General features: G+C 42.0%; 1 protein-coding gene across 1 annotated transcript in view; it reads left to right on the top strand.

The window, feature by feature from the left end:
* The window catches only part of LOC309691861 (glypican-1-like), a 46,703-nt gene extending 21,368 nt beyond the window's left edge, over nucleotides 1–25,335 (top strand). Inside the window, exons 2-10 of the mRNA XM_082509864.1 lie at nucleotides 12,714–12,872; nucleotides 14,370–14,587; nucleotides 14,852–15,025; nucleotides 16,717–16,882; nucleotides 17,012–17,142; nucleotides 17,693–17,830; nucleotides 18,059–18,189; nucleotides 23,326–23,501; nucleotides 23,837–25,335. Coding sequence (XP_082365990.1) covers nucleotides 12,714–12,872; nucleotides 14,370–14,587; nucleotides 14,852–15,025; nucleotides 16,717–16,882; nucleotides 17,012–17,142; nucleotides 17,693–17,830; nucleotides 18,059–18,189; nucleotides 23,326–23,501; nucleotides 23,837–24,021 — 1,478 coding nt within the window. The 3' untranslated portion in view covers nucleotides 24,022–25,335. The remainder of the gene's footprint in view (nucleotides 1–12,713; nucleotides 12,873–14,369; nucleotides 14,588–14,851; nucleotides 15,026–16,716; nucleotides 16,883–17,011; nucleotides 17,143–17,692; nucleotides 17,831–18,058; nucleotides 18,190–23,325; nucleotides 23,502–23,836) is intronic.
* Nucleotides 25,336–25,782: the final 447 nt, after the last annotated feature.

The raw sequence follows: 25,782 nt of genomic DNA, 5'->3' as shown, positions 1-25,782 counted from the left end.
GTCTCCCACTATGCACAAAGAAAAACTTTTGGACATGGAAGAGACACAGCACGCAGCATATACACATATTCAGCTTAGGAGGATACTCAAACCTTATTATATTGGTCGTTCGTGCTCAAATAACAATACTGTATGTTTGTACTCCAAGAATATATGTGGTATTATATAAAGTTTAAAAAAAGTATCTTCTAGGGTGAATCTATGTAATATTCCCATGTATTAAACACTCCAGTGTCAATTACTACCTGGTGTTGTACTTTGGTGTACTTTGAGTAACATAACTTGAAATTTCAAGTTATTAGGTCACAATTTTAACCTATTAACACGAAGATTACAGAATGAAAAGAAACATTCAGGGATGCAAGCAGGGTTATACGAAGCTTGGTTAGCATAGTTTGAATTAACCAATGGATGCAGCTACCGTGACGTCACAGATCAATTTCTGAAGTGTATTTTTACCATTTTGAAGCCTTGAGAGGAGAGTGGAAATCAGGTATTTGTTTGTGAAAACCTGCTGTTGGCTGCAGCACTGAGGCACAACTTTTACTTTCTGGCTCCTCGTCACGGTTTCACCACTCGCCATTTAAACAGTGGCAATATCCTATCCTGTTTTAGCAGTCCTTTTTCCTTTTGACTCCCAACAACCACTCTTCTCTTGAGACTAGTGGTTGCCGAATGGTTGCAGACAGCTCTCCTGAGTGCCAGAGGCTTTATTCACTTGACCCTGCATTTCCACCGTGGTTGTCACACATAAAAATGGCAGACAAGCTAACGTCAGATTTCTGAAAAACCTCATTAGATTTACTGCACTTCCGTCTTGGCTTTGCCTAACTTGTATACTTTCATTGGGGGAGCCAGCCTCGAGTGGCTTCTCAAACAACTGCTGGTTTTGGTACGTTCACCTTTTCAGTTTCTGCTTTTGAACTCTTTCCCATAAAGGTCGCTAACAAGTATGTTTGATGAAATGTCAAACATTAATAGACTTTGATTAAAAATATAGTTGTTTCTGATGATGATTGTAGTCACAGAGTCTTAGTAGAAAATCAAGTCTGATTAGGACTTTACTTTGAATAGAGTAGATCTAAGATAAGTGGTGATCGGGTCAATTTAAAGCAGTCCACTTGAGCTCTAATTAGCTACTTCAGCTGAAAGCTCATCAAATATTCTGTTGCAGAGGGAAAATGTATATAACGACTTTTTCAAACCACGTACATTCCCCAGTAAGAATTGATTTAGAATCAGTAAAAGAGTGGTTTCTGCACCATGCAGGAGATGATAAACACCTTATGGAGCAAAATAAATAAACAAATAAAAATCTTCCCATGAACATAAAAATGTATTTTACCGCAGGGCAAATACCAATTACGTTACTATACCCAGAGGCTGAACCGATATGTTTTGCTGTGTCTGATACAAACCAGCAGCATGCCACCAGAACACTGACAGCGCAGCATTCGAGGGAGATTAATTAATGTGTACTTAAGTGACAAACTGAGATAAACAGACAGCTGCTGTCAAGTATTTAAATAAACTGCTGCTTCAACAATTTGTCTTTGATTAAATGTGAGTGCTGCCAAAGTAGGAATGGTGGCTTGTCTTATTCAAAGTTTGCTTGTATTGAAGTTTAATTTGAGTTTCAGTTTACTCAAAAGAGGACTGAGCGTAGTCTCACTTTACAGCCAGTCCTCTGCCCCGTGTCACCCCCATAATCATAATACCCTTCCTGTTGCAGACTGGGCTTGATTTGGGCCTTTTATCCCTGCCTGGATGACTCTCTGTTTGCCCGCAGAGCGATGCAGGTAATCTGTGCTGAGGTTTGCTCGCTTGTCGAGACGAGCTCAGGTATGTCGGGGCTATCCCAAGGAATTCAGGGGGTGGGGAGATGAAACAGCGAGGGTGTGATGCAGAGAAGAAAGTCACAGGCGTATGTTTTTGATGGGAAAAGGAAATGAATGCGGTCTCTTTGGCAACCAGTGTAAGCTGTCTGAAGGCAAAACTAAAAAGAAGGTTTGAATTAAATGGATTTGCTAATGATGAAGTGCAAAATACCCTGCAGCACAACCAGGTTCTATAATGCAGCACTTAGCTCCAGGAGGGCTGTGGGAGTCTGTGATCTCTACTTGGCATTAAAGGAATTTTTCCTCATAAATATCACATCATGCATTTCCACATAATCAATACCAAAGTATTTACCTCCTCGGGATTCACGCCAACCTCATGAGGTGAAAAACGTGTTCCTCCAATAAAAAACAGGATAATCTGTATTTAAATGGATTTTGCTTTCATTGCATTCTTTGATCCTTGATCGCCAACTTTACCCAAACCATACTCTACTTACACGTGGAGATTATTGAAAACAAGTTGATTTTTCAACAAACTTTTATATCGATGCATATCAGAAAATATATAGTATATCTGTGAGCAGTCAGCCAGTATACTGGCCAAATAATTCATGTTGATCACAAATACCAGTGCCCACATCCAACAGGCAAACTACAGAAAGATGTTCAGTTTGTGCACAACATCAAGTTGCCGCAGTAACTCATTCACTGCCGATCAGATCTCCTGCAGTGTCGCATGTGTTTAGCCAACACTTACGTAGTAATTTTCAGGGGGATGCAGTCTGGTTAATTTTTTTAAAGATTGTTGGCAATGGCTTTGAATCATGCATGCACCTGAGAAACCACCCATCTGGAGTGTTCATCACCACGAGCAGCTGATAAATATTAACAGGGATAGCGCCATGGTAAAGACTGCGGCGGCATGTTTTCACAGGGTTGCGTTAAGCTCAGCTGCCTTTTATGTCACAGCTGCTCTTTTGAAAACTTTAAATGAATTAAAAACACCAAACAAGCGGGTAGTGCTCTGCACGTGTATAACTTAGTGCGTGTGTGTGTGATTCTGCGGTCTTGTACAGTAATTATTCTGTTTTTTTTGTGATGACCAGTTTCCATTTTAGACGTTAAGAGTAAAAACAGGTTTTGCTGCTGTTGTTGTTTTTCCATCCTTGGCATCTTTGAAGGTTAAAGCTTGAGTTTACTTAGCTTAAGTAATAGTTTCTCACTGCTTCCTAGGTGACTCATCTGTTTTGAATACATAACCAAGGGCAGTGGTGAACTTGATTATTATACAACAAAATCAGAAACCTCACTGAGTTTGCCTCCTTCGAGTCCTATTCTCTCCCCTGTGCATGTTTGATCTCCTCTGTGCTCCTTTAACTTGATCTTCATTTTGAGGATACCTTTTGTATATATTGTACATATCTGACCAGTTCAGTGCACCTAGTGGCACCAAGCACTGTTCTGGTTGTTGTCCTTGACTTTTTAGTAGAATTCTATGAAGGCGGGTTTCACTCTGGGGATGAGTTTATGGTGCGAAACCCAAAAATAACAAGTGTAGTTCTGTTTATGCTCCATACCTGGCACCGTTGGGCTTGGAACTGTTGAAAACTGCTGGAAACTGCTCAGTCACAGCTGGTTATTGCTGCTGAAACCCTACACTAGAGATAAAATTAAACAAACAGTGGATTCACAGTGAATATGCAGATTTGAACAGTTGAGTTTTGAGTTGGGATTTAAACTGGGGGAGAGAACCAATGTTTCTTATTTCTGGTGGTAGAGAGTTCCACAGCCTGGGAGCAGAGCAGCTGAAAGCTCTGCTTCCCATGGTGGTGAGGCGGAAGGAAGGTACAGCAAGCTGGATAGAAGAAGAAGATCGAAGTGAACGGGCAGAACAGGTAGTGGTTAACAGGTCAGAAAGGTAAGGAGGAGCGAGGTTATGAATGGCCTTGAAGGTGAGCAGAAGAGGTTTGAATATTATCTGGAATTTCACAAGAAGCCAGTGAAGTTCCTGAAGAACAGGGGTCATGTGCTGGTAGGAGGGGGTTCTGGTGATAATGCGAGCAGCAGAGTTCTGAAGCAGTTGAAGCTTACGGAGGGATTTTTGGGGGAGACCATGGGACGTAACAAGACTGTGGACAAGAATGGACTGGGTGTCATCAGCAAAACAGTGAAACTGAAGATCAAATTTGCAGAAAATGGTACCTAGAGGGAGGATGTATATTATGAAGAGGGCCTAAAACTGAGCCTTGAGGTACACCAGAGGTGACGGGGAATAGACGAGAGCGGAATGATCTTAGTTGAATAAACTGGGAACGGTCGAGGAGATATGATTGAAACCAGGCGAGGGGTGTGTCAGAGATGCCGAGAGAGGAAAGTCTGTTTAGAAGTACAGAGTGAGAAATGGTGTCAAAGGCTGAGCTCAGATCTAAAAGGACGAGAATGGTGAGAAGACCAGAGTCAGCTCCGATTAGAAGATCGTTAGTGACTTTAAGTAAAGCATGTGACATGAGCGAAAACCAGATTGAAATCTCTCATAGATTATTAACCAGGTGTAAATGAAGTTGAGCTGCAACCACTTTTTCGAGTATTTTAGAAATGAAGGGTAGATTGGAAATCGGACAGAGGTTGTTACAGTTGTTAGGATCTAAAGAAGGGTGTGCTCATATAGACGACCAGGGGTAAAGCTAAGCCAGAAGTGAGAGATCAGCCAAAGTATTTATTTGTTTAGAGAGGTTCCTGGATATCTATTTTAGTTGAACCCTGTGAAAAAAAGAGAAGAATACTGGCATCTACCCTAGTGTGCAAATGCAGTGGTTGATATGCCAGCGCATGAGACCAGAGACGCTCCGCAAAGATGGGTTGAGTCCAAAGCAAACTTCATTTGAGGCAAAAATATTTCAGGAAGCTGCAGGTTTTAGGGATAAAAGTTAGGAAGTTTAAGACGTAGCTCAGAACAAAGGATTCACTTGTTAAACTCTGTCTGCAACCCCCACCCCCCACACACCTATTTGACATGACAATTGAAGGGCTCACATGTTTTATAACCTTCTAAAGCCATTAATACAACACATCTCGCTGCATACTTTAGCAATTCAGGAAATTTTTGCCTTTATTTGAAAGTAAAATCTCAGCCCACACAAATATATCAACAACAGTGATCACAAAACGGTGTATAACTGAACACAGTAGTGCAATTTTTAACCAGGTCTTCCCATTAACACCTGACCTGCCCAGAGGGTCAGTCAATGAGCTCGTCAATAGCTTCAATGCTAACATGTTAAATGTAATGGACACTATTGCTCCCATTAAGGTGAAGGTTATCTCTGGAAGGAAAAAGTCTCCATGGAGAAACTCCACACTGGTGAAAAATGAAAAAAGAGAGTGTAGGAAAGCTGAGCGCAGATGGAGAAAAACAAACCTCCAGGTTCATTATGACATTTATAAAGAGAAACTTCACAATTATAATTTACAACTGAGGAATGCAAGGAGGTCCTACTTCTCTGACATCATCACTAAAAACAGCCATAATGCTCGGGTCTTATTTTCTACAGTTGACAGGCTAACAAACCCTCCTGTGTCAGTGGCAGCTGAACTTCATTCGACCATGGCCTGCAATGACTTTGCCAAATTCTTCACTGAAAAAATCCAAAAAATTAGACAAGCAATTGGTACATCAACAGCAGATCCAGGATATGTACTGTGTCCACCAAAAAACTGTTTAAACACCATGAAACAGTTTCAACCTATTAACAGCAAAGACCTGGAGGACATCTTAGGTCAACTGAACTCCTCCTCCTGCTGTTTAGATGTCCTGCCAACAAGTTTTTTCAAAAAGGTCTCAAAGACTTTAGAGTCAGACCTGTTACAGATCGTCAACTTTTCTTTATTATCAGGTGTGTTTCCAGAATCACTAAAAACTGCTGTAATCAAACCTATACTGAAAAAGGACAATCTTGACAAGACACAAATGAACAACTACAGGCCGATCTCAAATCTCCCGTTTTTAAGTAAGATCATTGAAAAAGCAGTTTCTCAACAGCTCAGTTACTTCTTAAAACAGAATAATTGCTACGATGCCTTCCAGTCAGGTTTTAGACAGAACCACAGCACTGAAACTGCTCTGACCAAAGTGTTTAATGACATATGTCTGAATACAGACAGTGGAAAAATGTCAGTCCTAGTTTTACTGGATCTCAGTGCAGCATTTGATACAGTTGACCACAACATATTACTCAAACGACTGGAGAACTGGACAGGTCTTTCAGGAACTGTACTAAACTGGTTCAAAACATACTTAGAAAACAGGAAATACTTTGTATCAATAGGTAACTTCACATCTGAGCAGACAAGTATCACATGTGGAGTTCCCCAAGGTTCCATCTTGGGACCCCTTCTGTTTAACATCTACATGCTCCCACTGGCACAGATTATAAACAACAACAAAATAAACTATCACAGCTATGCAGATGACACACAAATATATATCACAATGTCACCAGGAGACCGAGGCCCTGTACAGGCTCTTGGTAAATGCATTGAGGAAATCAATGACTGGTTGTGCCACAATTTTCTCCAGCTAAACAAAAACAAAACTGAGGTAATAGTCTTTGGCGCCAAAGAAAAACGATTACAGGTCACCAGAGAACTTCAATCTATACATCTAAAAACCACAAACCAGGCGAGAAATTTGGGTGTAGTGATGGATGCAGACCTAAACTTAGAAAAACACATTAAGACAATAACAAAGTCAGCTTACTATCACCTCAAGAATATATCAAGGATAAAAGATCTGATGTCTCAACAGGACCTGGAAAAACTAGTCCATGCATTCATCTTTAGTAGGCTTGATTACTGTAACAGCATCTTTACAGGTCTACCTAAAAAATCAGTCAGACAACTACAGCTCATTCAGAACTCTGCTGCTCGAGTCCTCACTAAGACCAAAAAAGTGGACCACATCAGTCCAGCTCTGAGGTCCTTACACTGGCTGCCTGTCCGTCAGAGGATAGACTTTAAAGTTCTGATGCTGGCCTATAAAGCTCTGAATGGTTTAGGACCAAAATACATCAATGACCTCCTGACCCAGTATGAACCTTCCAGATCCCTCAGGTCATCTGGATCCGGTCTTTTATCAGTTCCCAGAGTCAGAACCAGACACGGAGAAGCTGCATTCAGCTTTTATGCTCCTTATATCTGGAACAAACTCCCAGAAAGCCTCAGATCAGCTGAAACACTCAGTTTATTTAAATCCAGGTTGAAGACTCACCTGTTCTCAGCTGCATTTGAATAAAGCACCAAATCCACACTTTAAGCTTAAATTTCAAAACTTACATTTAACTACTGATTTTATCTACTGTTCTGATTTTATCTGTTTTGATTTTATATACTGTTTTGTTTGTTTGTTTGTTTGTTTGTTAATTAGTTAGTTAGTTTATTTGCTTGTTTTAATCAATTTTAAATCATGCTTTTTATTTGTTCTTGTTTCTAATGTCTCTGTAAAGCACTTTGAATCACCTTGTTGTTGAATTGTGCTATACAAATAAACTTGCCTTGCCTTGCCTTGCCTTTATACCTGATTGAATACCACAAATGTGGCCAATTCAAACAAAACCCAGCTAGGGTTGGGTAGCTGTTAACCTTGAGGCATGAAGCATTTTAAACAGTTGGGTGTGGAGTTAAAAAAAAAAAGAACGTAGATCACATTTAAACCATTAAGGAATAGAAGCACCTTACAAAACCACAGCAGGGAAATTATGAACATAACTGGTATTATCGTGCATACCCTTCATACCAGGTATCAGAAGACCTCTCATTATGTGGCCACGTGTGATTGGATGCACACCACAGACACGCACACACACACACGCAAAGTTGTTTAGTCATTTCTGTTTGCAAATGTCCAGCACAGGACCAGTTGGGCAAAGCCATTTCTTCCCTAGTAAATTCCTGGATTTTCTCATCCATAGACTTTACTTGGTTGCAGCATCCATGTATAGTAACAGACCTTTAAGTATATTTCATCGGTCTCAAAGATGACTCTATCCGCAGGTATCAGAGGATCTTCACTGACCATATAGCCCAGGCTCTTCCCATTTCATGCTTTCCTTCCACGGGCTTCTACTAATCTCGTGTTGGAGTTGAACAAGTATGTACACCTCCATTCATGTCGCATACATAAGTGTGTGCAGTAGACCCCTGGACACATGTAACAGGCATACAAAGTCCTAAAAGAATGAGGCCCTTTCCAGCGTCCAAATGTTCCTTAAGCAAAGGAACGTCACCTCATTGTTGGTGTATTTACGCTAACACTTAGAGCTCTCCTCCTGTAATTGAGTCACATGACTCTTGAACGGGGTCAAAGAATCATGGAAAAGTAACACATATATACACAAATATATATGTGTTATGTATGCTTTTCTTATCTGAAATAGGCCTTGGGCACTAGGAGATGGATTATGTCAGTGAGGGTTCCCGTAAGTCTAGTGCAAAATGTGTGTTTACCCCTAAGGAAGCTAACTTAACTAAATATATGCTGTAGCTCGAGGGCAAAAAACAGTGTGAGCAACCAGATTTCTCCTCTCCCCTGCTCCACTTTACTCCAGGGCACTTAAAAGTTGTGTCTCGCTTAAAAGGAGTTTCTGCCATTTTGACAATCTCACTCTGCCTCTGTGTGCAGATGAATGCCCAATGCCTCTCCATTTCCCATCACGAAACCCTCGAGCAAGCCGCTTAATCCCAGATAACCTGCACTTTGATGGACCCTCTGCTTTTTTCCCCCGGCTCCTTTAAATGCACTTTCATGTGTGGGCGAGCGTGTTTGCAAGCTTGCTTTTTGTACACATGTGTTAGTGTGTAACCGCTGCACTCACTTCTGTCTATCCAAATAAATTACGTTTTTATAGCAGGATCCCGGTTGCTTCCATTACCCAGAAACCCAGGAATGCAGTAGAGCGTATGTGTTTGTAGTAAAAAAACCAACAAAAAACAAAAACGCCCCCGTGTCTTCACGGTCGGTAAGCAAACCGACAGCGAAATGCTAACATTAGCTGCTGTGCACGCGCACTCGAAGATGGCCTCAGGGTGTAGTTTTCAGAGCCCATATGACGACTTTCTGTTTTATTTTTATTTTAAGTTTTAGGTTGGATTGACACCAAATACTAAACCATAAATTTTGCCATAAATAAATAGCCCAAGTTTGTGCTTTTTCTGTCCAGTAGTGAGAATGAAATATGTATGGGAATGGGAAATGATCTCCAAAATATACACTGTGGCGGAAAACAAGTGCAAGAAGAAAAAAAAAAGTGCCTCTGGTCTTCTACTTCACTGCTTTGCCCAAATGTTTGTGCAAATCCAAAAGTGCAAGCACTGACTGAAAGAATGTTTTTTTAAAAATAATTTTTAATAAATTTTCAATCGCACACTTAAGATTTTCATATTGAATACAAAATCTCCAGTTGATAAAATAGCATTTAAAAGTTAAAATGCTGTTAAAATGGAATAAGCTATTTAGTAAAGGATTTATTTGTACTATCAAATGCTTGAAAAAGTAGCACCCATGAATGATTTCTACCTGTCCAATCAGAGACAAATCTGCAGAGCTGTGTGGAAAATTGGCCAAACTGATCGTATAATATCAAACTGTATATTTGACTAAATATGTGATTGAATGTTTAGAACAACTGGCAGTGAGGCTGTAATTACGGCGCACAAAGATGAGGATTCAGTGATTATCGCCGGAAATCAGATTGAAAGGACTGTGGGCGTCGTGAAAATTCACAGCTTAAGTGTGAGGATGTGATTAGTGTTCTTTTTAAGAGCTTCTTCCAACGTGAGTTAATGATGAGGCTCGCCGCTCAGTGAAGAAGCAGGTGTGACTGGTAGATTTTTTTGAAAGCTCAGATGAGTGAAGCGTCTCATCTCAGACCTACACTTGACACTAAAGACCGAATGAAAGAGAATATCTCGGTGTTAGAGCTGATGGGCGTGTGACGGGTTTAACGCCGTGACTCTGTGCAAGGCAGTGAAACAAACATTATTCCAAATATCAAAAGCAGGATGTGAGAAACGAAGCAAGGTGATACAAAAGTCCTATTTCCTGCAATCCAGATGCCACCATTTATCTCGCTCTCGGTTATCGGTTAACACACACACACACAGAGTCACACACACACACACACATAACAACACACACACACACACACCACCCAGTGCCAATGAAAGATTCATGGAGCAGTGATGATGAAGGCATCTCCCCTTCTGCTCCACTTACTGCAGTGGACACACACACACGCACACACACACACACACGCGCGCGCACCCACACCAACAGACCTGCACACACACACCCGATTCCCGAAACTGTTAAGAAGGCAGAGAGCAGTGATGCACATAGCCTTGGGGTACTTACTCACCCTTAACCCTTCCAGACGTAGCCACATAAACACCCACACACACACACAAATCCTGAAGGCAACCAGTCCATGCTGCAGACTGCTTTTGAGACTTTGTGAATGTTTATTTGTGTATGTGGGGAAAAGAATATTCAATTTTTTTCAGTTTCTGGGAATCCCCATGAGACCAGAGACAAAAAAATAATAAAATGCTGAAGGCGGTACATTTTCACATTTTGATTCTGCATTTCTGTGATGTTTGAATGTCATGATCAGACAACGACCGAATTATTCGTTTTAAATGGAATGAAAATGTCATTCTTTTAAAAATATTTCCCAAAAGTTTTCAAACAGAGCAAGGAATTTTTAACACAGCTTTTCCAAACAGCCTAGTTTTATTCTGGATGCTCAAATTATTTTACTTTGCAGACAGAAACCAAATTATTTCAGAAAAAATAAAATACCAGGGTCAAAGCATAGCTGGATAACAGCCTGGAGTCGGTGGTTGTAGTTTTCAATAAGTCTCACACACATCTCCTGAGAAATCCCAGCTCGGTTTTCTTTGACGAATCTGCCTAGCTCCTCCAGATTCGATGGTTTGTGGCATATACCTTGGTCTTCAGTTCAGCCCACAGATTTTCAGTGGAATTCAAGTCAGGGCCGGTACATCCCAGTCAATCAATGTTCATTTTGGTCTTCGGGAGGTAGTTCTTCTCCAGGAGCGACGCATGTTCTGTATTCTTGTCGCGTTGGAAGACAAAGCGATGACCCGGACCCAGTTTTTGCCAAAGGATGCGCTTCCAGTATGGATAATCTTTCCAGACTTCAGCCTGGCTTGAACGTGTCACTTTTGTGGGAGTTTTTCTTGGTCTCCAACCTCTCTTCTTCACGACTTTCCCATCTTGGTAAACACGTCTCTCACTAGTTTTCTTTAGCTAGTCTTTGAACTCTTTTGCTTCCATCCTCTGTCAGGCTTGTTCTGTGTTGTGTGTCTCTCTGAATGTCTTGATGATACTTCTGACTCCAGTTTTTACAACTTGGAATTGTTGTGATAGCTTTATCCTTAAATATAACTATATCCGTCTTCTGCTTTGTGAGCATCAACAATTCTTTTAGCCTAAATGGATTTCTTTTGCTTTTGGCATGATGATTTCTCAAGTGACAGCTCAAACTGTTGCTGAGGTTTTTAGAAGATAACCCTCAGTTTTAGCATTACAATGCAAAAGAACGCATCACTGCACAGCAGTGGTTTCTGCTATGGCTAAATATTATATGGTCCATTATCAGAGGGCTGATAATATCGACCTTGGTAATTTTTGTTTCTGTTAAATAAATAATATTGTTTGCAAACAGATGAATGAATATGAATGAATATGTTTAGTAATGCTAAATGCAATATGGGCTCCAACGAGGGACTTTTACAAAACGATTACAGACTTTAAATCAAGTTTACACACTTCCTCAAAAAGTGCAGACACACAAATATACAGTCCGAGGGGAAAGCAGGGCAAAAAAAGTCATTGTTGGTGCTATATATGAATCAGCTATACTGTATACACTGTAAATAGTGCTCATCTTGTCTGAATGCATAAAACGGTTCCAGCAGTGTCATAAATATTTTATGAGAAGCACCCAAATTCTTTACTCTGGCAAAAACATAGAAAGAGAGTGTCCTGCAGCCAAGTTGTAATTAAGTAGCCAAATATTAGCAGAGCACTACACACAAGGAACACACAGCAGATACAAGTTCATTTCGAAGTTTTCAAATACTAATGCAGCAGTAACTAAAGTGGTCCAACAGCATCTGCATACATGCCAGATCCTGCTAATCATGTGAGACCGGAGGGGTTGGCGAATAAATAGAAACAAAGCATGTTTGTAATACGTTAAGATGTCTGAGATGAGATGAAAGATTTCTGTTGTCTCATTCTGCATCTTATCGGCACACCTACGTAGAGATTAGCCTCATTGTAATTGTAACATCTTGATGTTTGGCAGGTATTAATGTTTTAATCTTTCTGAGGAGGTTAGCAAGTAGATGTGGAAATACCTGCCAATTACAAAGCAAAGCTACAGCTGATTGGAGCGTGAGTTATTTTGCGCGCATTAATTTAGCAGAATACAATTTTGTCCTCTTTGTAGCTCTAGATTTAGATATATTACAACAGTAGACTCAACGTGCACTCAAATGTTAACCTAAGATGGCGCTAGATGCAAATTCAGGGGGGCCTCATACTGTCCAGCAGTAGCTGACATATTTCAATCTAAGATAAAGTGGTGAACTGACTGTTGCCATCCCGATGAGTGATAATAGAATCGGTTACAGCTCCCGTCTGCACCTCGCTCTTCTTTAAGCCCGGTGTTCGTGGTTGTTCGGGATGGTGGAAAACGGACATGTTCGAAAGCTGACAAGTTCATTTATTAGATAATGTCAATTCAGTTAAGCCCAATTAATTAATTAGTGTCCCTCTCACTGCGTCAGGTGAACATCTGAGGATGTGTCCTCAGGGCCCGACTTGCTGTACCAGCACAATGGAGGAGGACCTGGCCGGTTTGAGCACCAAAGAAACAGAGGGACTGATCAGAGAGGCCGGCAGGTCGCTGCAGGCTGTCTTCAATGGTCTCCACAGGAGCTTTGACAGTAAGTACGGTGTGTGTGTGTGTGTGTGTGTGTGTGTGTGTGTGTGTGTGTGTGTGTGTGTGTGTGTGTGTGTGTGTGCGAGACACTCATTACTAGCTGAGCTCGATAGCAAAGCTTCAGAAGTGAGCCCAGAGCAGTGTGACATTAGTGTGTTGTGTATCTTTTTGTTTGTTACAAGCTCTGCCCGTGCACACCGCTCAATACTACAGCTGGAGAGGGTGGGTGTGTGTGTCACTGTACAAAAGTGTGCGTGTGTGCGTCAAGGGGACCCCTGACTGGGTGCTATAATGAGAGCGGAGTCAGGCAGAAACAATGAAACACGATAAGCTGATCCCCTCATCTCAGGGGAGACACACACACACACACCCACAAACAGAGGGGTGTCCCCTGGGGCAATGGCTGGTTCAGCTAATGAGCAGTTGACCCACTGAGGAGCCGTGTCTGCAGATCACTGCACATCAGAGGAAGAGAGAGGGATGTAAGGGAGAAAGAAGACTGAGATCTGCCGCTGCTAACACCAGCAACGAATGCAACCAGAGAGAAATGTGTCATTAGCGCTGAGAAGAAACAATGTTTCAGGATAAAAATAAATAAAGAGAAAGACAAGTGAGAGCAGGAGGAGGAGGAGGAGGAGAGGACAGTATTATTAGTCTGAAGGCAGCAGGCCACCTCGGTAGCAGTAACGTGGCCGTCCATCTGGATGTTGTTAGAGCAGACTGGCACTGGTCCATGGCCTTTGAAGCATGAGGGAAAAGCCCAGACCAGTATACTGCAGAGACAGCTCGCTGACTCCCTCGTTCTCTCCTATGGGCTCTCGCTCGCTTTTTATCCATCTGTCTGCAGAGATAAATTAAACCTAAATAAATCTTAAGTCAAATATTATAAACGAAATGTGCGTGTTGACTGGGCAGTGAAAATAGTTCATCTGCATCGTGGCTGTTTAACAGAAAGGCCGTTAAAACAAAAATGACAAATGACAACGTGTGAGGTGAAAAAAGCCGTTTATAGTAAGAAAGTCGCACTGAAAACTGACGCCTTCCCCTCACCTCTCTAGAGTTTTACAGTCCACCTCGGTTGTTTTTAGAGTTACGGTTCATAGCCCCATTACTTTGGCCCTGTCTCAGCAATATAGTCACTAGCTTCCACATGCACAGCCTGGCAGGTGCTCGTTCATCAAAATCCATCTGATAAACTCACTGTAACACTTCCTGCTCAGCACCAGCCTGCAGGTTTGGTATGATATCGGCCAGCTCTTGAATCTAGCTGCTAAAAAACGCCCCATGGATTACTCAGCTCAGATGAAGCCAGACACAAATTAAAGGACATTTTTGGAGTGTCTGGAAACAGAAATCCAGATGATTGCTGTTGCTGTGTGTTCACTACACGTATAAATAGGTGTTTGTTTGCTACACTTGATGTGTCGAGCATGTGCATGTAATTCGCCTTGTTGTGGAGTTCTGGTTAAGGTGAGGCTCTTCTTCTCCTTCCCTCCTCCAGTGTATTTCACTGAGCTGCACGGTCGCTCCGAGCGCTCCCTGCAGGAGGTGCTGTCTCCTCTCGGCCCGCTGTACTCCCAGAACAGCCGTCTGTACGGGGATCTCTACACAGACCTGCGTCAGTACTATCGGGGCTCTGCTCTCAACCTGGACGAGAACCTGTCCGAGTTCTGGTCCCGCCTTTTGGAGCGCACATTCAAAGCCTCTGCACCCACAGATGTGAGTAAAGACAAAGTATCCTTTTTTTCAGAGACGCAAAATAAAAAAGGTGTGTAGGGAACTGACTCAGCTGAGAAAATAATGTTACAGCTAATTCCAGTTGGGTCCCCAAGTGTTGGCCAAACTGGAGATTCTTGATGTGGTTTGGGGAATTCCTTTGCCTTTGCTCTTGCTCTGGAAGATCTTGTATTTTTTCTAACAGCGTACCCAGCAACATATTTCATCCGCAGTGTGTCCACTTCCACTGTCACCTCTGTCTCACAGGTCAGCTTATCAGAGGACTACCTTGAGTGTGTTGCTAAGCAACAGGAGACGCTGCGGCCGTTTGGAGACGTCCCTCGAGACATGAAGGCGAAGGTGATCCGGGCGTTTGTCACAGCCAGGTCGTTTGTCCAGGGGCTGTTAGTCAGCGCAGATGTGGTCAGGAAGGTCTCACAGGTGAGCGTGCATGCTTGTAATACTCATTTAGGTGTTGGGATCCTCCCTCTTTGGGGGAGAAATGGCAAGTCCCCGTGAGGTATATAATTAAATATGAGAATGAAGCAAGTAGCAGTTCAGGTTCAGGTTAGGGTAAAGCCACATGAACTCAGTGAAAGGCAAATGATGTCCACTGAAGTCATGGAAACACGAACGTCTGCACACACAGCCTGTGTGTGTGTGTGTGTGTGTCCAAGGCCTGCCTGGCGTTGTCCCAGGAAAGCAGAGATGATGGCTGCATGATCGTCACACCCTGGCTGCCAGAGAAAATGTCCCCACCCTACAAATGAGAAACACAAAGATCATCAGAAATGAAGTGTCAGACTCTGCCATGAGAACAAAACTCTCACTTGGAGGGATGACAGCAAATTATGGGTGTGATGATGTTTTTTTGTTTTTTTCCAGCTCTTGCTGCAGGGCGCAAGAGCTTTTCTCATCTCTCGGGGACGGAGCGTGTCAGATTTGGCTGTTTGTTTTTTGTCTGCGTTTTATGGTTTGCAGCCTCGTTTTTAATGTTTGATTTAGGACACAAAGAACAAGAGCAAGGCATGCCTTCGGTTCATCACTCGTCCCAGATGCCAGTATATCAGCAGTGCATAAATCTTTGTTTTTTTAAAAGCAGGAATTGGGTACTGTTAAGCCCATTTTCCCAAAACTCGGCATGTTTCTGGTTTCCCGTAGGTTCCATTCATTTCTGATTGATATGAAAATCTGAGCACATTCTTGAAACCTGCTCAAGTTGTGCACTCCATCACAGCACATGTAGCCCACCTCGTTTAGTTTTTGTCAAAACTTCATTAGCAGCGCAGACTTTTAAACACATGAAAGACATTATCGCATGGAAAAATGTGTGACGCAAATGAACGCAGACCTCGCGCTGACAGCGACTGTTTCCACACGAGCAGGTCTCGAGTGTGTGCTGACTGAGCTTCAGAATGCACAGAGATGAATGTGTGAGGGTATGCAAGAGAGCACGGCGCTTATTAAAATCAGACAAACACACCTTTGTGTGCTGTTGTTTCTCTGATTTGAAGCGTCCCACTCTGAGATGTGACAGCAGTCGTGGTGAAGCTGACAACATTTCACGACTTGGGTTCATAATCAGAAGCTGAGAGAGCAGCAGTGTTGTAAAAAGACAGACAGGCAGGGTCATCATTGCCTTCCAGTTGCGCCTGTATTTCATATTATGCTGCGATAGCGCCCTCTACTGTGTGTTTTTTAATTAGTTCCCTCATTGAAAGGACAGGGGAAAGAACTAATTTCTGTTTTTTACTCCTTAGCAATGAAAGACAGAGGGGGGCAGGTTGACAATAGCGTGGGTGGACAACAAACTTTGTGAAATAACGTGAGAAAGAGGCAATATAGGATTTACAAAATAATGCCAGAAGTGCAGCTACTAAAAATCTCAGACAAGTTCAGATCTCAACATCAAGGGTTAGGGTTAGGTCAGAAGGTTTTTTGAAAATCTTGTGAATCCAATAACTAGAGAAGGAAATCACCTGGGATTTCACATTTGCACCACAGGTGCATCTCCTGAGGCGGAGGGGTAGCGCTGGTGACTGCCAATATTTTTTGTTCTGTCTTTTTCCCTGTAAGAAACATAAAGTTCCTTCTTTTTGAATGAAACTGACTCTTCCATTCACTCATACCAGGTTTCTCTGAGTCCAGAGTGTGAGAGAGCCTTGATGAAGCTGCTATACTGCCCCCATTGTCGTGGCGTGGCCTCTGCTAAACCGTGCTCCAGCTACTGCGCAAACGTCATGAAGGGCTGCCTGGCCAATCAGGCTGACCTGAACCCTGAGTGGCAGAACCTTATAGGTGAGACACAATGAAAATCTTACTAATCCTCTGAGAATTCACTTAAATAGTTTATTTAACAATTCTGCTAAACAAAAAAATCGAAAAACACTGCCCGGTTAAAGTCGCTGTCCTCACTCCCCTGTTAAGACACGATGATCCAGGTGGCGTCTAGCTTCAGCACAGAGCCCAGCCTCGACGTGGTTCTTTCTTCCATCCCAGTTCGAATCTACGAGGCGGTGCACTACCTGCAGGAAAACATGGATGCTTTTACAGCTAAGGCAAGCTTGTCTGACTCAACACCTATATTAGTTTTTTATCTCCAAATAAACAGCTCATCATCCAAACCTTTTACTTCTGTACTGGTTTTATTCCCATGTTAAGGAACATACAAAGTCATATAAGGACAGAATGGTGGATCCATAGTTTAAACGTTGACACATTAGTTCACACATTTGTGTAACCAGGAGAAACGAATCCCTTTGGGGGTTGCATGGGGAAGGTTGTCTGGCAAATGAAACATACAGCTGCTATGGTGACCCCTTGTGAATAAGGGATCATAAAGAACGTAGCACCATCCAGATAAGTCCGTCAGAAGAATGGAGAGCATTATTAGCTTACATAGTTAGCCACAGATATACTGATAGTGATCTGCTCCTTTAATATATACCGATTAATATACTGTCAGTGCAAAAGGAGCTGAGATTTTCAAATGCTTGTCTGTGGCGCCATCTAGTGGGTGAATTAGATATCACCAATGTAAACTTAGCTAGTAAATACCTCACGGTGTGTGCATCTTTCTATCTGTCTTTGTGTCTTTTGTGCTTGTAGGTGTATCAGACGTGTGGAATGCCAGGAGAGCCAGGAACAGGAAGTCCCACCCCTCATGAACAGAAGAAGAAGAGTGGCTCCTTGACTGCGTCTGAGTACAAACCCTCCCCGACTGCTGGACTCAGACTTGAAATGCAGGTGCATACATCTAAAGTACACCACACCTGTGTGTGGTGTACTTTAAAAATAATGATTACATACTTAACGACAGCAAGCATCAGTGGATTTTCATGGATGTAAGCGCAAACGACCGGCTGAAGAGCTCAGCAGAATTTCTTTTATCGGTGTTTGCATGGCTTTTAAGAGTGAGACTCCATCACTTTATGTATTGTTTATAAAGACTGTTTGCACTCTCTTTGTTGTTAGGTATCGGATCTATCCAGTAAGCTGAGGGAGATGCGTCAGTACTGGATTCAGCTTTCTTTGGCACTATGTGGCAAACTGGCACCTGGAGGCAACAGTCAGGACAAATGCTGGAATGGTATCACTAAAGCCAGGTAGGGAAAAAAAGCAGGAAATATGCGCATTAATGTTGATTTTAAAAAACAAGCCTGAACCTAACCTCTTATATGTTTTTCTCTGTTTACTTATCTATACATCATATAAAGATTATTACTTAACCTCCCTGCATTTATCTTCAGCATTAATGTGGGGCTGTTATTCTCATTTGAAATGTTTTTATTCATGCACTTTGCTAGAGCAGCTTTGTATGATTCACATATCAAAATAATCCCTTAATATAGTACACAGGACCATGGTGCAGCCCCTCAGTTAATCCACACTCTTCTTCCTTTAAGCCAGCTTCTGCAGATTGGTTTTGCCCCCCTCTTAAAGAAAAGATGTGGACAGCAGATGAGTGGAGCTGCTGTGCTCACAACCAGAGCTGTGTGTCTAAGATGAGCATATGACCCTTGTCACCTCTGTCAGAGCTGAGAATAGAAATAAAATGGAGTGTTTCAAGTTAGCTGGAAGTCTGGGCTTTTGGCTTATACAGATGTGATCGCACAGGAGTCTCTGCGGACTATGATGTTTGCAGACGACACTGAAGTGAGAGGTGGAAGAGACTCTGGAGAGTTGGGGGTTTGCACTGGAGAGAAGAGGAATGAAATTCAGAAGAATACATGTGTGTGAATGAGAGAGAGAGACAGGTGGAAAGGTGAACATAGAAGGGGTAGAGGTCGTGACAGTAGATGAGTTTAGATACCTGGGTTCAACCATGCAAAGCAGATGGTGCACAAGAGAAGTGAAGAAGAGAGTGCAGGCAGGATAAAGTGGGTGCAGATGAGTATGAGGGCTGATTTGTGACAGAAAGACAGAAGCAAGAGTGAAAGGAAAGGCTTACAAGATGGCAGTGAGACTATCTTGGAAACAGTGAGACTGACAAAAAAACAGGAAGCCGAGCTGCAGGCGGCAGAGCTGAAGATGATTGTGATTTTGATTGTGAACTACCAGGATGGACAAATGAGTACTTCAGAGGGGCATCTCAGTTTGAGGGGTTTGGAGACAAAGTTAGGCTGAGTTAGTCTGGACATGCGCAGATATATCAGACAAATGATGCTGAATATGGAAGTGCCAGGCAAGAGGAAAAGAAGAAGACCACAGAGAAAGTTCAGGGATGTAGTGAAGGAGGACATGCAGAGGGTTGATGTGCCAGTGGAGGATGCTGGGGGTTAGGGTGAGATGAAGGCAAATGATCTGTTGTGGCAACCCCTCAAGCTATCAAGTGAAAGAAGAAGACAAAAGTTCATAGTCTATTTTGTGTGTACTTTTTTCTTTTTAGGTTTTTGTTGTTTTTGACTGCATTCCTTATTCCCACATGCACTTGTTACTGAAAGGCAGGAAGGCAGTTAGACATCCCACCTTCATCCCAACAACAACTGTTGAGTGAAGTTTCATTCCAAAGAGAACGTTTCTTTTTAATACTTAAAAACTGGAAAATGCTTCTAAAGAGAAGAAGCCAAACATCCAGCTTCTGATGAAGCTGCGAGACACAGGCCTCCTCTTCACGTTGAAAGCCATTTGTAGCACCTGTGTCAAAACAAAGCAGGCATCAGTTCCAAGGTGCCGAACTTACATTTCTTCCACATACAGTGATTCCAAATCCCAGCAGAAATCCACATCCTGCGACACAGGTATTCATGGAAACAAAAGAACACACCCCTGTGTGTTTTTCTGCCTCCCTTAATCCATGTGCAAATGGATTAGAGAACAATCTGATGATCCGGCCACGCTTCACACGTGCACACACATTCGTACCTCCCTTTCTTTAAAGTGCTTGGATTAGGGCCAACTAAACATCAAATATGTGCTGTGCCTCTGTGTGTGTGAATAATGTGAAAGAGGCCATGAAATAAAGATGAATTGCTGACTGTGTGTGACTGTGTGTGATAAAGAATATGCCATTAATACTCGCTTGCAGCTTTGCAGTGACATCTTGTGGTTTTCTGTAGAGCTCAATAGATATCAGACGCAGAATTACAACAGAAATCCTGTGGAAACAATAACTCGGCATCATCACACATCTTCTTTCAGTAGGATTGTGTCATGGTGCCCAAATTGCAACAACAAGTTCCTTCTCCTCACATACAAGGTCTTGAATAATCAGACTCCATCTATCTTTGGTTCTGTGGGTGTGTCCTGCTTCCACCACTAGGGGTGCAGTCAAATAGTCAAAAAAAGGACCTGCTTCCTCCTTCTACTACACATTGTTCTTTGACTCTAGTGGAAAATGTCATGAAGAAAGAAAGTTGTGAAGGCGAATTCATACTGACTAAGGAAGAGTGTCTGTTCTGTTGAACCACACTGTTCAAAAGAGGGAAAACAACATGTGCATCTTACTTGTTATGTGCCATGTTGTTTACGTGTTTGGCTCCTCCCATCAGAGTATGAGTGGGACTGTGTTTTTTTTCCCTTCTCCTTCCTACAAGGTGTGTGTTGGCAGAGACATGCAGCGACTGCTAATTGAGTGGACAGCAGCCTCTTAGCCTCCAGCTGACAGCCACCTTGCATCTCTCCTTGAGCCAGCCAGTTGCTCGTAGCTTTGAGTGCTTGTGTGAGAATCCTGCACTTAAATCCTTTAGTGAACAGCGTGAGCTCATTTGTATTGCTGGTAACGTGGCGGCTAGCTGAGAGCATTTTAAAAAATATCGTTTTATAACTAGAGAACTGCAAATTCAAAGCACTATAGCAGTTAAATGGGAATAAGAAGCCATTTCTTTGATGAAACACTTTGTCTCTTGTTTAGGAGCATAGACTAGAACATTGTCTTCTGTTTGCCTTTTATTTTTGGTCAGGGGAGAGCAGGAAACGTTGGTTTGTTGTTTTGGTGAAGCAAATAAATTCCTGCTTAGCATCTTTGGCTGTTAGGGTGCCGGTCTTTTCTTGAGAGTCGCGTCTCATGTTGTGTTTAGGTTACCCCGAAGGCTAGGGCACGTAACATGAATTGGGAGCTTGAACCTGGGACCTCTCACACCTTTCTCACCCAGAGACAGAAACACCTGGGGGGAGGAGAGAAAAAGTACACACCCATATATACTGTAGTGGGAGATGCCAAACATATAAACAAACTGGCAACTGATCCTTGATCTTGACATACTTCACCGCATCATTTCCTCCTTTTTTTAAGCCTGTCTATAAGTGAAGAAAAATTCCCCCCATCCATCACTTATCCAATTCAGAGTCCTCTGTGTGTGTGTGTGTGTGTGTGTGTGTGTGTGTGTGTGTGTGTGTGTTATAAATTACTTTAATGATGATCCTAAAGTCTGGGGATTCTGGCTACAGCGGATATAACTAATGCAAAGTGAACTATAGCTAACATTAAACACAACGATCAATTAATATAGCGCATAATCTTGATTTAGAGAGCTAATATAAATCCACAGTATGTTCTTCACATAAGGCGATAGCTTGATGAGAAGTAGATCCTGTTACAGCAGCTGTGGGTTTAGCAGCCTGCTGTTGAAAATTCTAAACAAATCAGCAGGCTGTAAATTGGGGAACACTCATAGTTAATATTTACATGATCTGCGTCACTTTGTCAGTTTATTTTGAATCATTTAATGGTCGGATGGTGAGTAGCTATGAGTTATGGGATCTCATTATCTCCTTTCCTTTCATAAAGGATGGTGCAGTTTGTCCTATGCCAGAGGAGGTGATAATGAAGCATCGAATGACCTTTTCTAAGTATTTAGAGAATTCGAACGGCTCTTATTATGGCTGCCATGCAGATACCTCTGGGTCGCTTAACTCAGTTAGAGACCTTCCTAAGCAGAATTGACTATTCGACCGCGCCCCCGGTCTCCTGTGGAGCCAGAGCACAGCTGTCTCCACTTACAGGGTAGCGTGATAGGAAGCTGTGGAGAGGAGTTTTTGGATGGGCGTAGAGCGGCTTTAGGCTGAACCTTTTAATGAAATTGTGTTTTATTTGTAAATTTGCCTTGTTTGAGTCTTTTCATAAAGAAAAATACATGAATATATTGGCTGAAAGAGAGCTTTAGGCCTAAATGCAAAAGTGAGTGGTAGGCATATAGTGACTCAGACCTCACGCGCCTGCAAAGATATTTGGCTGTCTGAGACAAAAGGAAGTTTTAGTTTCTTGTTTGCATAATAAGTTCTTTGCCACAGCATACTTTGTCTTATTTATGCCTACATTTTATTATTTAATTACAACAGAAAGTTAAACAAAATCACACCCCTGCTCGTCCATTGCACCGGGACATGTTGATCTCTTTCGGCTGGTTTCCCAGGCACAGATTTCTAGACTTGAAGATCCTGATTGGAAAAAGTATTTGGTCTAGGATTAGGCATAATCCATGTCTGGAAAAACTAAGCCCTGATGATCAATGCTAAAAACACTGGCCCACAATTGAAAAGAGATGCTTACTCCTGACATAGCTGGGGTGGCTGACACAGCAGCGTAGGTGTCAGTCTGAAAGGGGTGTAAGTCAGAAGGCCAATTACACAACCAGACTTTGCACAGCTCCATCAGGAGTCACAAAGGGTTTATGTAATAGTTTTTCAAACACAGCACTCCTCACGACTTTTAATGTTTCTCAAGCAGTATCTTGCTGGATGAAATACTTTAAAAATATAATAAATAAAAATTATATAATTTTTTTTAAAAGGGGTTTTTTCTTTCTTCTGCAGCACTGATTTTACTATCCACTGGTGCCCATTTCTTAAAGCTTTGGGACTAGGTATTGTATTTTCCAGTTGAGGATACTCACAAGTACTTGTTTTCTTTTGCATAACCACAGGCTGCACGACTGTGCTTTTAACACCACAATATAGCTGCGCAAACTCCCTCTACTAAGACTCGTCTGGCTGTTGGGGTTCTCTCTGTATTGTTGTAGGGTCTTTACCTTTCAATACAAAGTTATTTGAGGTGAATGTTGCTGTGATTTGGTGCTATAGAAAAAAATAACTAAATTTAATTTAATAGTAATTAACTGCATTTGAGAAAACCCCAAAGGCTAAGATAAGCTAAGGAGTGCCCATAAAACCAAATATTGATGCCTCACAGTCCGCTGAGCACACACAAGCTCTGTCATCAGCGATAATGTGACAGTCATAAGGCAGTGATTTAAGCTATGAGCATCATGCTTCTATTCCTGTCGCTTCTCATGGCCAATTAGGTACCTTCCAGAAGTGATGGGCGATGGTTTGGCCAATCAGATCAACAACCCAGAAGTGGAGCTCGACATCACAAAGCCAGACATGACCATCCGGCAGCAGATCATGCAACTCAAAATTATGAGCAACAGGCTGAAAAATGCACTGGATGGCAATGATGTAGACTTCCAGGATGCAAGTGAGTGATCTTCTGGTAAAAGTAGATACCAGAAATAGTTGTTTTATATCATACTGATTCTGCAAGTAGATCAAATGCACCAGCTCTCTTGTTTCAGGGGTCTTATTCCCTAGAGTTAATGAGACCTGGGATTTAGGGACAAAATATTCCCTATGAATGGTGTAATTAAAAGATTAATTGCATTCAGGAATTTCAGACGGACCCAAACACAATTGGGTCAATTATAAAGAGCAGCTGAAGGTGACATTTAATAAAAAAAGCTTCCACTGGTCTTTAAAGAATTATTTCACAGTTTACCGTTAACAGTGTTTTATCCGTATCGCTCTCTTTTCCAGGTGATGACATCAGCGGCTCTGGAAGCGGTATGTGTGTAGGTGGCCAGTGTCCTCGTAGCAGACCAGGATTGTATGCCTACTCGCCGGACAACAACCGAGTCAGAGGCGCGGCCGCGTTCCAAACCGGCTTCTGTAGCCTGCTGCTCCTGCTCCCGGTGACCCTTCTGCTGCTGCTTCAGCGATGATGGACCACCGCCGCCTTCGGTCGAGAGTTTGAAGTCAAAGGCAGGGCTGAACCATGGGAAGGACAAACGGGGGTTCAGCTTGAGGAAGTAACTTTGCCAACAAAAATAAAACCTACAAAAAAACCATAAAAAAATAAATAAAGGAGACATTTGTGGAATGAGAAGACATTTTCATCGACTCAGAAGAGCAAAAACTGATTGTATTCTTTATTTTACTGCGTTTACATATGTCTTAGCTTGCTAGCGTGTTTTTGGAATGAGGACAGACAAATAAGTGATGACAAAGAAGACTCTGATGAAGATAATGATGTCTAATTGTGTCCAATCAGCAGGCTGCAGAGGCCTGTGAAAACATGTTCGGTGCCCTGATATACAAACAAGATTTTTCTGGGTTTTTTTAATTTAATTTTTTGTTATTTCACTACTTGAGTCAGAGTTGTCTACCTTAACATTGTGTACGCTATAAATGTTCGTGTACATTAGCTTAAAGGCTGGCATCATATCGAGTCATGAATGTACAGTATAATACTCTACTGGCGAGGAATTCCCCGTAATCTGTGATGTTGTCGTCCAGAAGTCTTGGTGTCACTGCTTTAAGCGGACAGACTCAGTGGGATTTGTTCGAAATATTGCAGATAACTGATCACAACCCTGTCATGTATCAGATGTGCTGTACTGTAAACCCAACAATTTCAAACTGGCTTTCAGAAGGAAGCTGAAACAACCACTTCTTTTTTTTTTTAATAACAACTCATGATCTCTGTGAAGTGAGCAGCCTCGTTGACGCTCTTAAACTCAAGCACACACAAGCAGTTTCCTTAAGTTCTGTTTTGTAAAGACAGGAGAATGCGCACGATTGTTACACATCTGTTTGCAGTAAACACACACACACACGCACACAAAACTCCACAGAGAAGGTAAAATCCAGAGAGGACCATTTGGGGAATGCTTGCTTGTGTTGAGGCTGATGTACGGTCGGTCAAACCAAAGCTTATTACACACACGTGAGAACCCTTCACCAGGTTTTATACTCCATACGCACCAGAAAGAAAAGAAATGGTTTAAAGTTCCTGCAACTTTTGTACATACAGGATATTTGTGAAATAGTGTGTGCATTAGCCTGGTGATCATTTACTTGGCATGCCTGTCTTCAAGCTGCAGCACCATACTGCTACATATGGAACTTCTGATTCACGCAAATGTGTTACGCACACACACACACACACATTTTTCACTCTGTGTATTGAGCCGGGTTTTTTTATACATCAGTGTATCCAGTCACACATTTCATTCATTAAACTCTGTTTGATTGTAGTTGTGGGTTTTTTTGTCATTGATGTGAAGAAATAGGTCAGCAGTTTGGCAAAATGTGACTAGAGTCTTCGAGATCTTCATGAGAACATTAATAACACATTCAAGTGTGTTTTTAAAAGTAAAGCTACAGACAAAAGCCAGTTAACTTCGTATTTATTAAGAGTGGAACTGGGTGTTATGTGGCACGTTATCTGAGCTGATCAACAAGGTAAAAAACACACATTTTTGTTTTTACACTTCAGTTTCTTTTTTTCTTCACAAACATTAAACCAGTTCATGGCTGGAAAAAAAGGAATTTCGTGTTAAAATCCTCTACTTCACATCAGAAATAAACAGCCTGATACAGAAAAAGTTATTTAGCCTCTATAGCATTAGATATATAGAGTTCCACTTTCAGGGCATTTTACAAGGGATGCATTTTTATAAAGCTCTGAATTATATTAAAGT

This window comes from Aulonocara stuartgranti (genome assembly GCF_965226115.1).
Source record: "Aulonocara stuartgranti genome assembly, chromosome: 17".
Taxonomy (NCBI): Eukaryota; Metazoa; Chordata; class Actinopteri; order Cichliformes; family Cichlidae; genus Aulonocara; species Aulonocara stuartgranti.
This window is presented reverse-complemented; position numbering and strand designations above follow the sequence as displayed.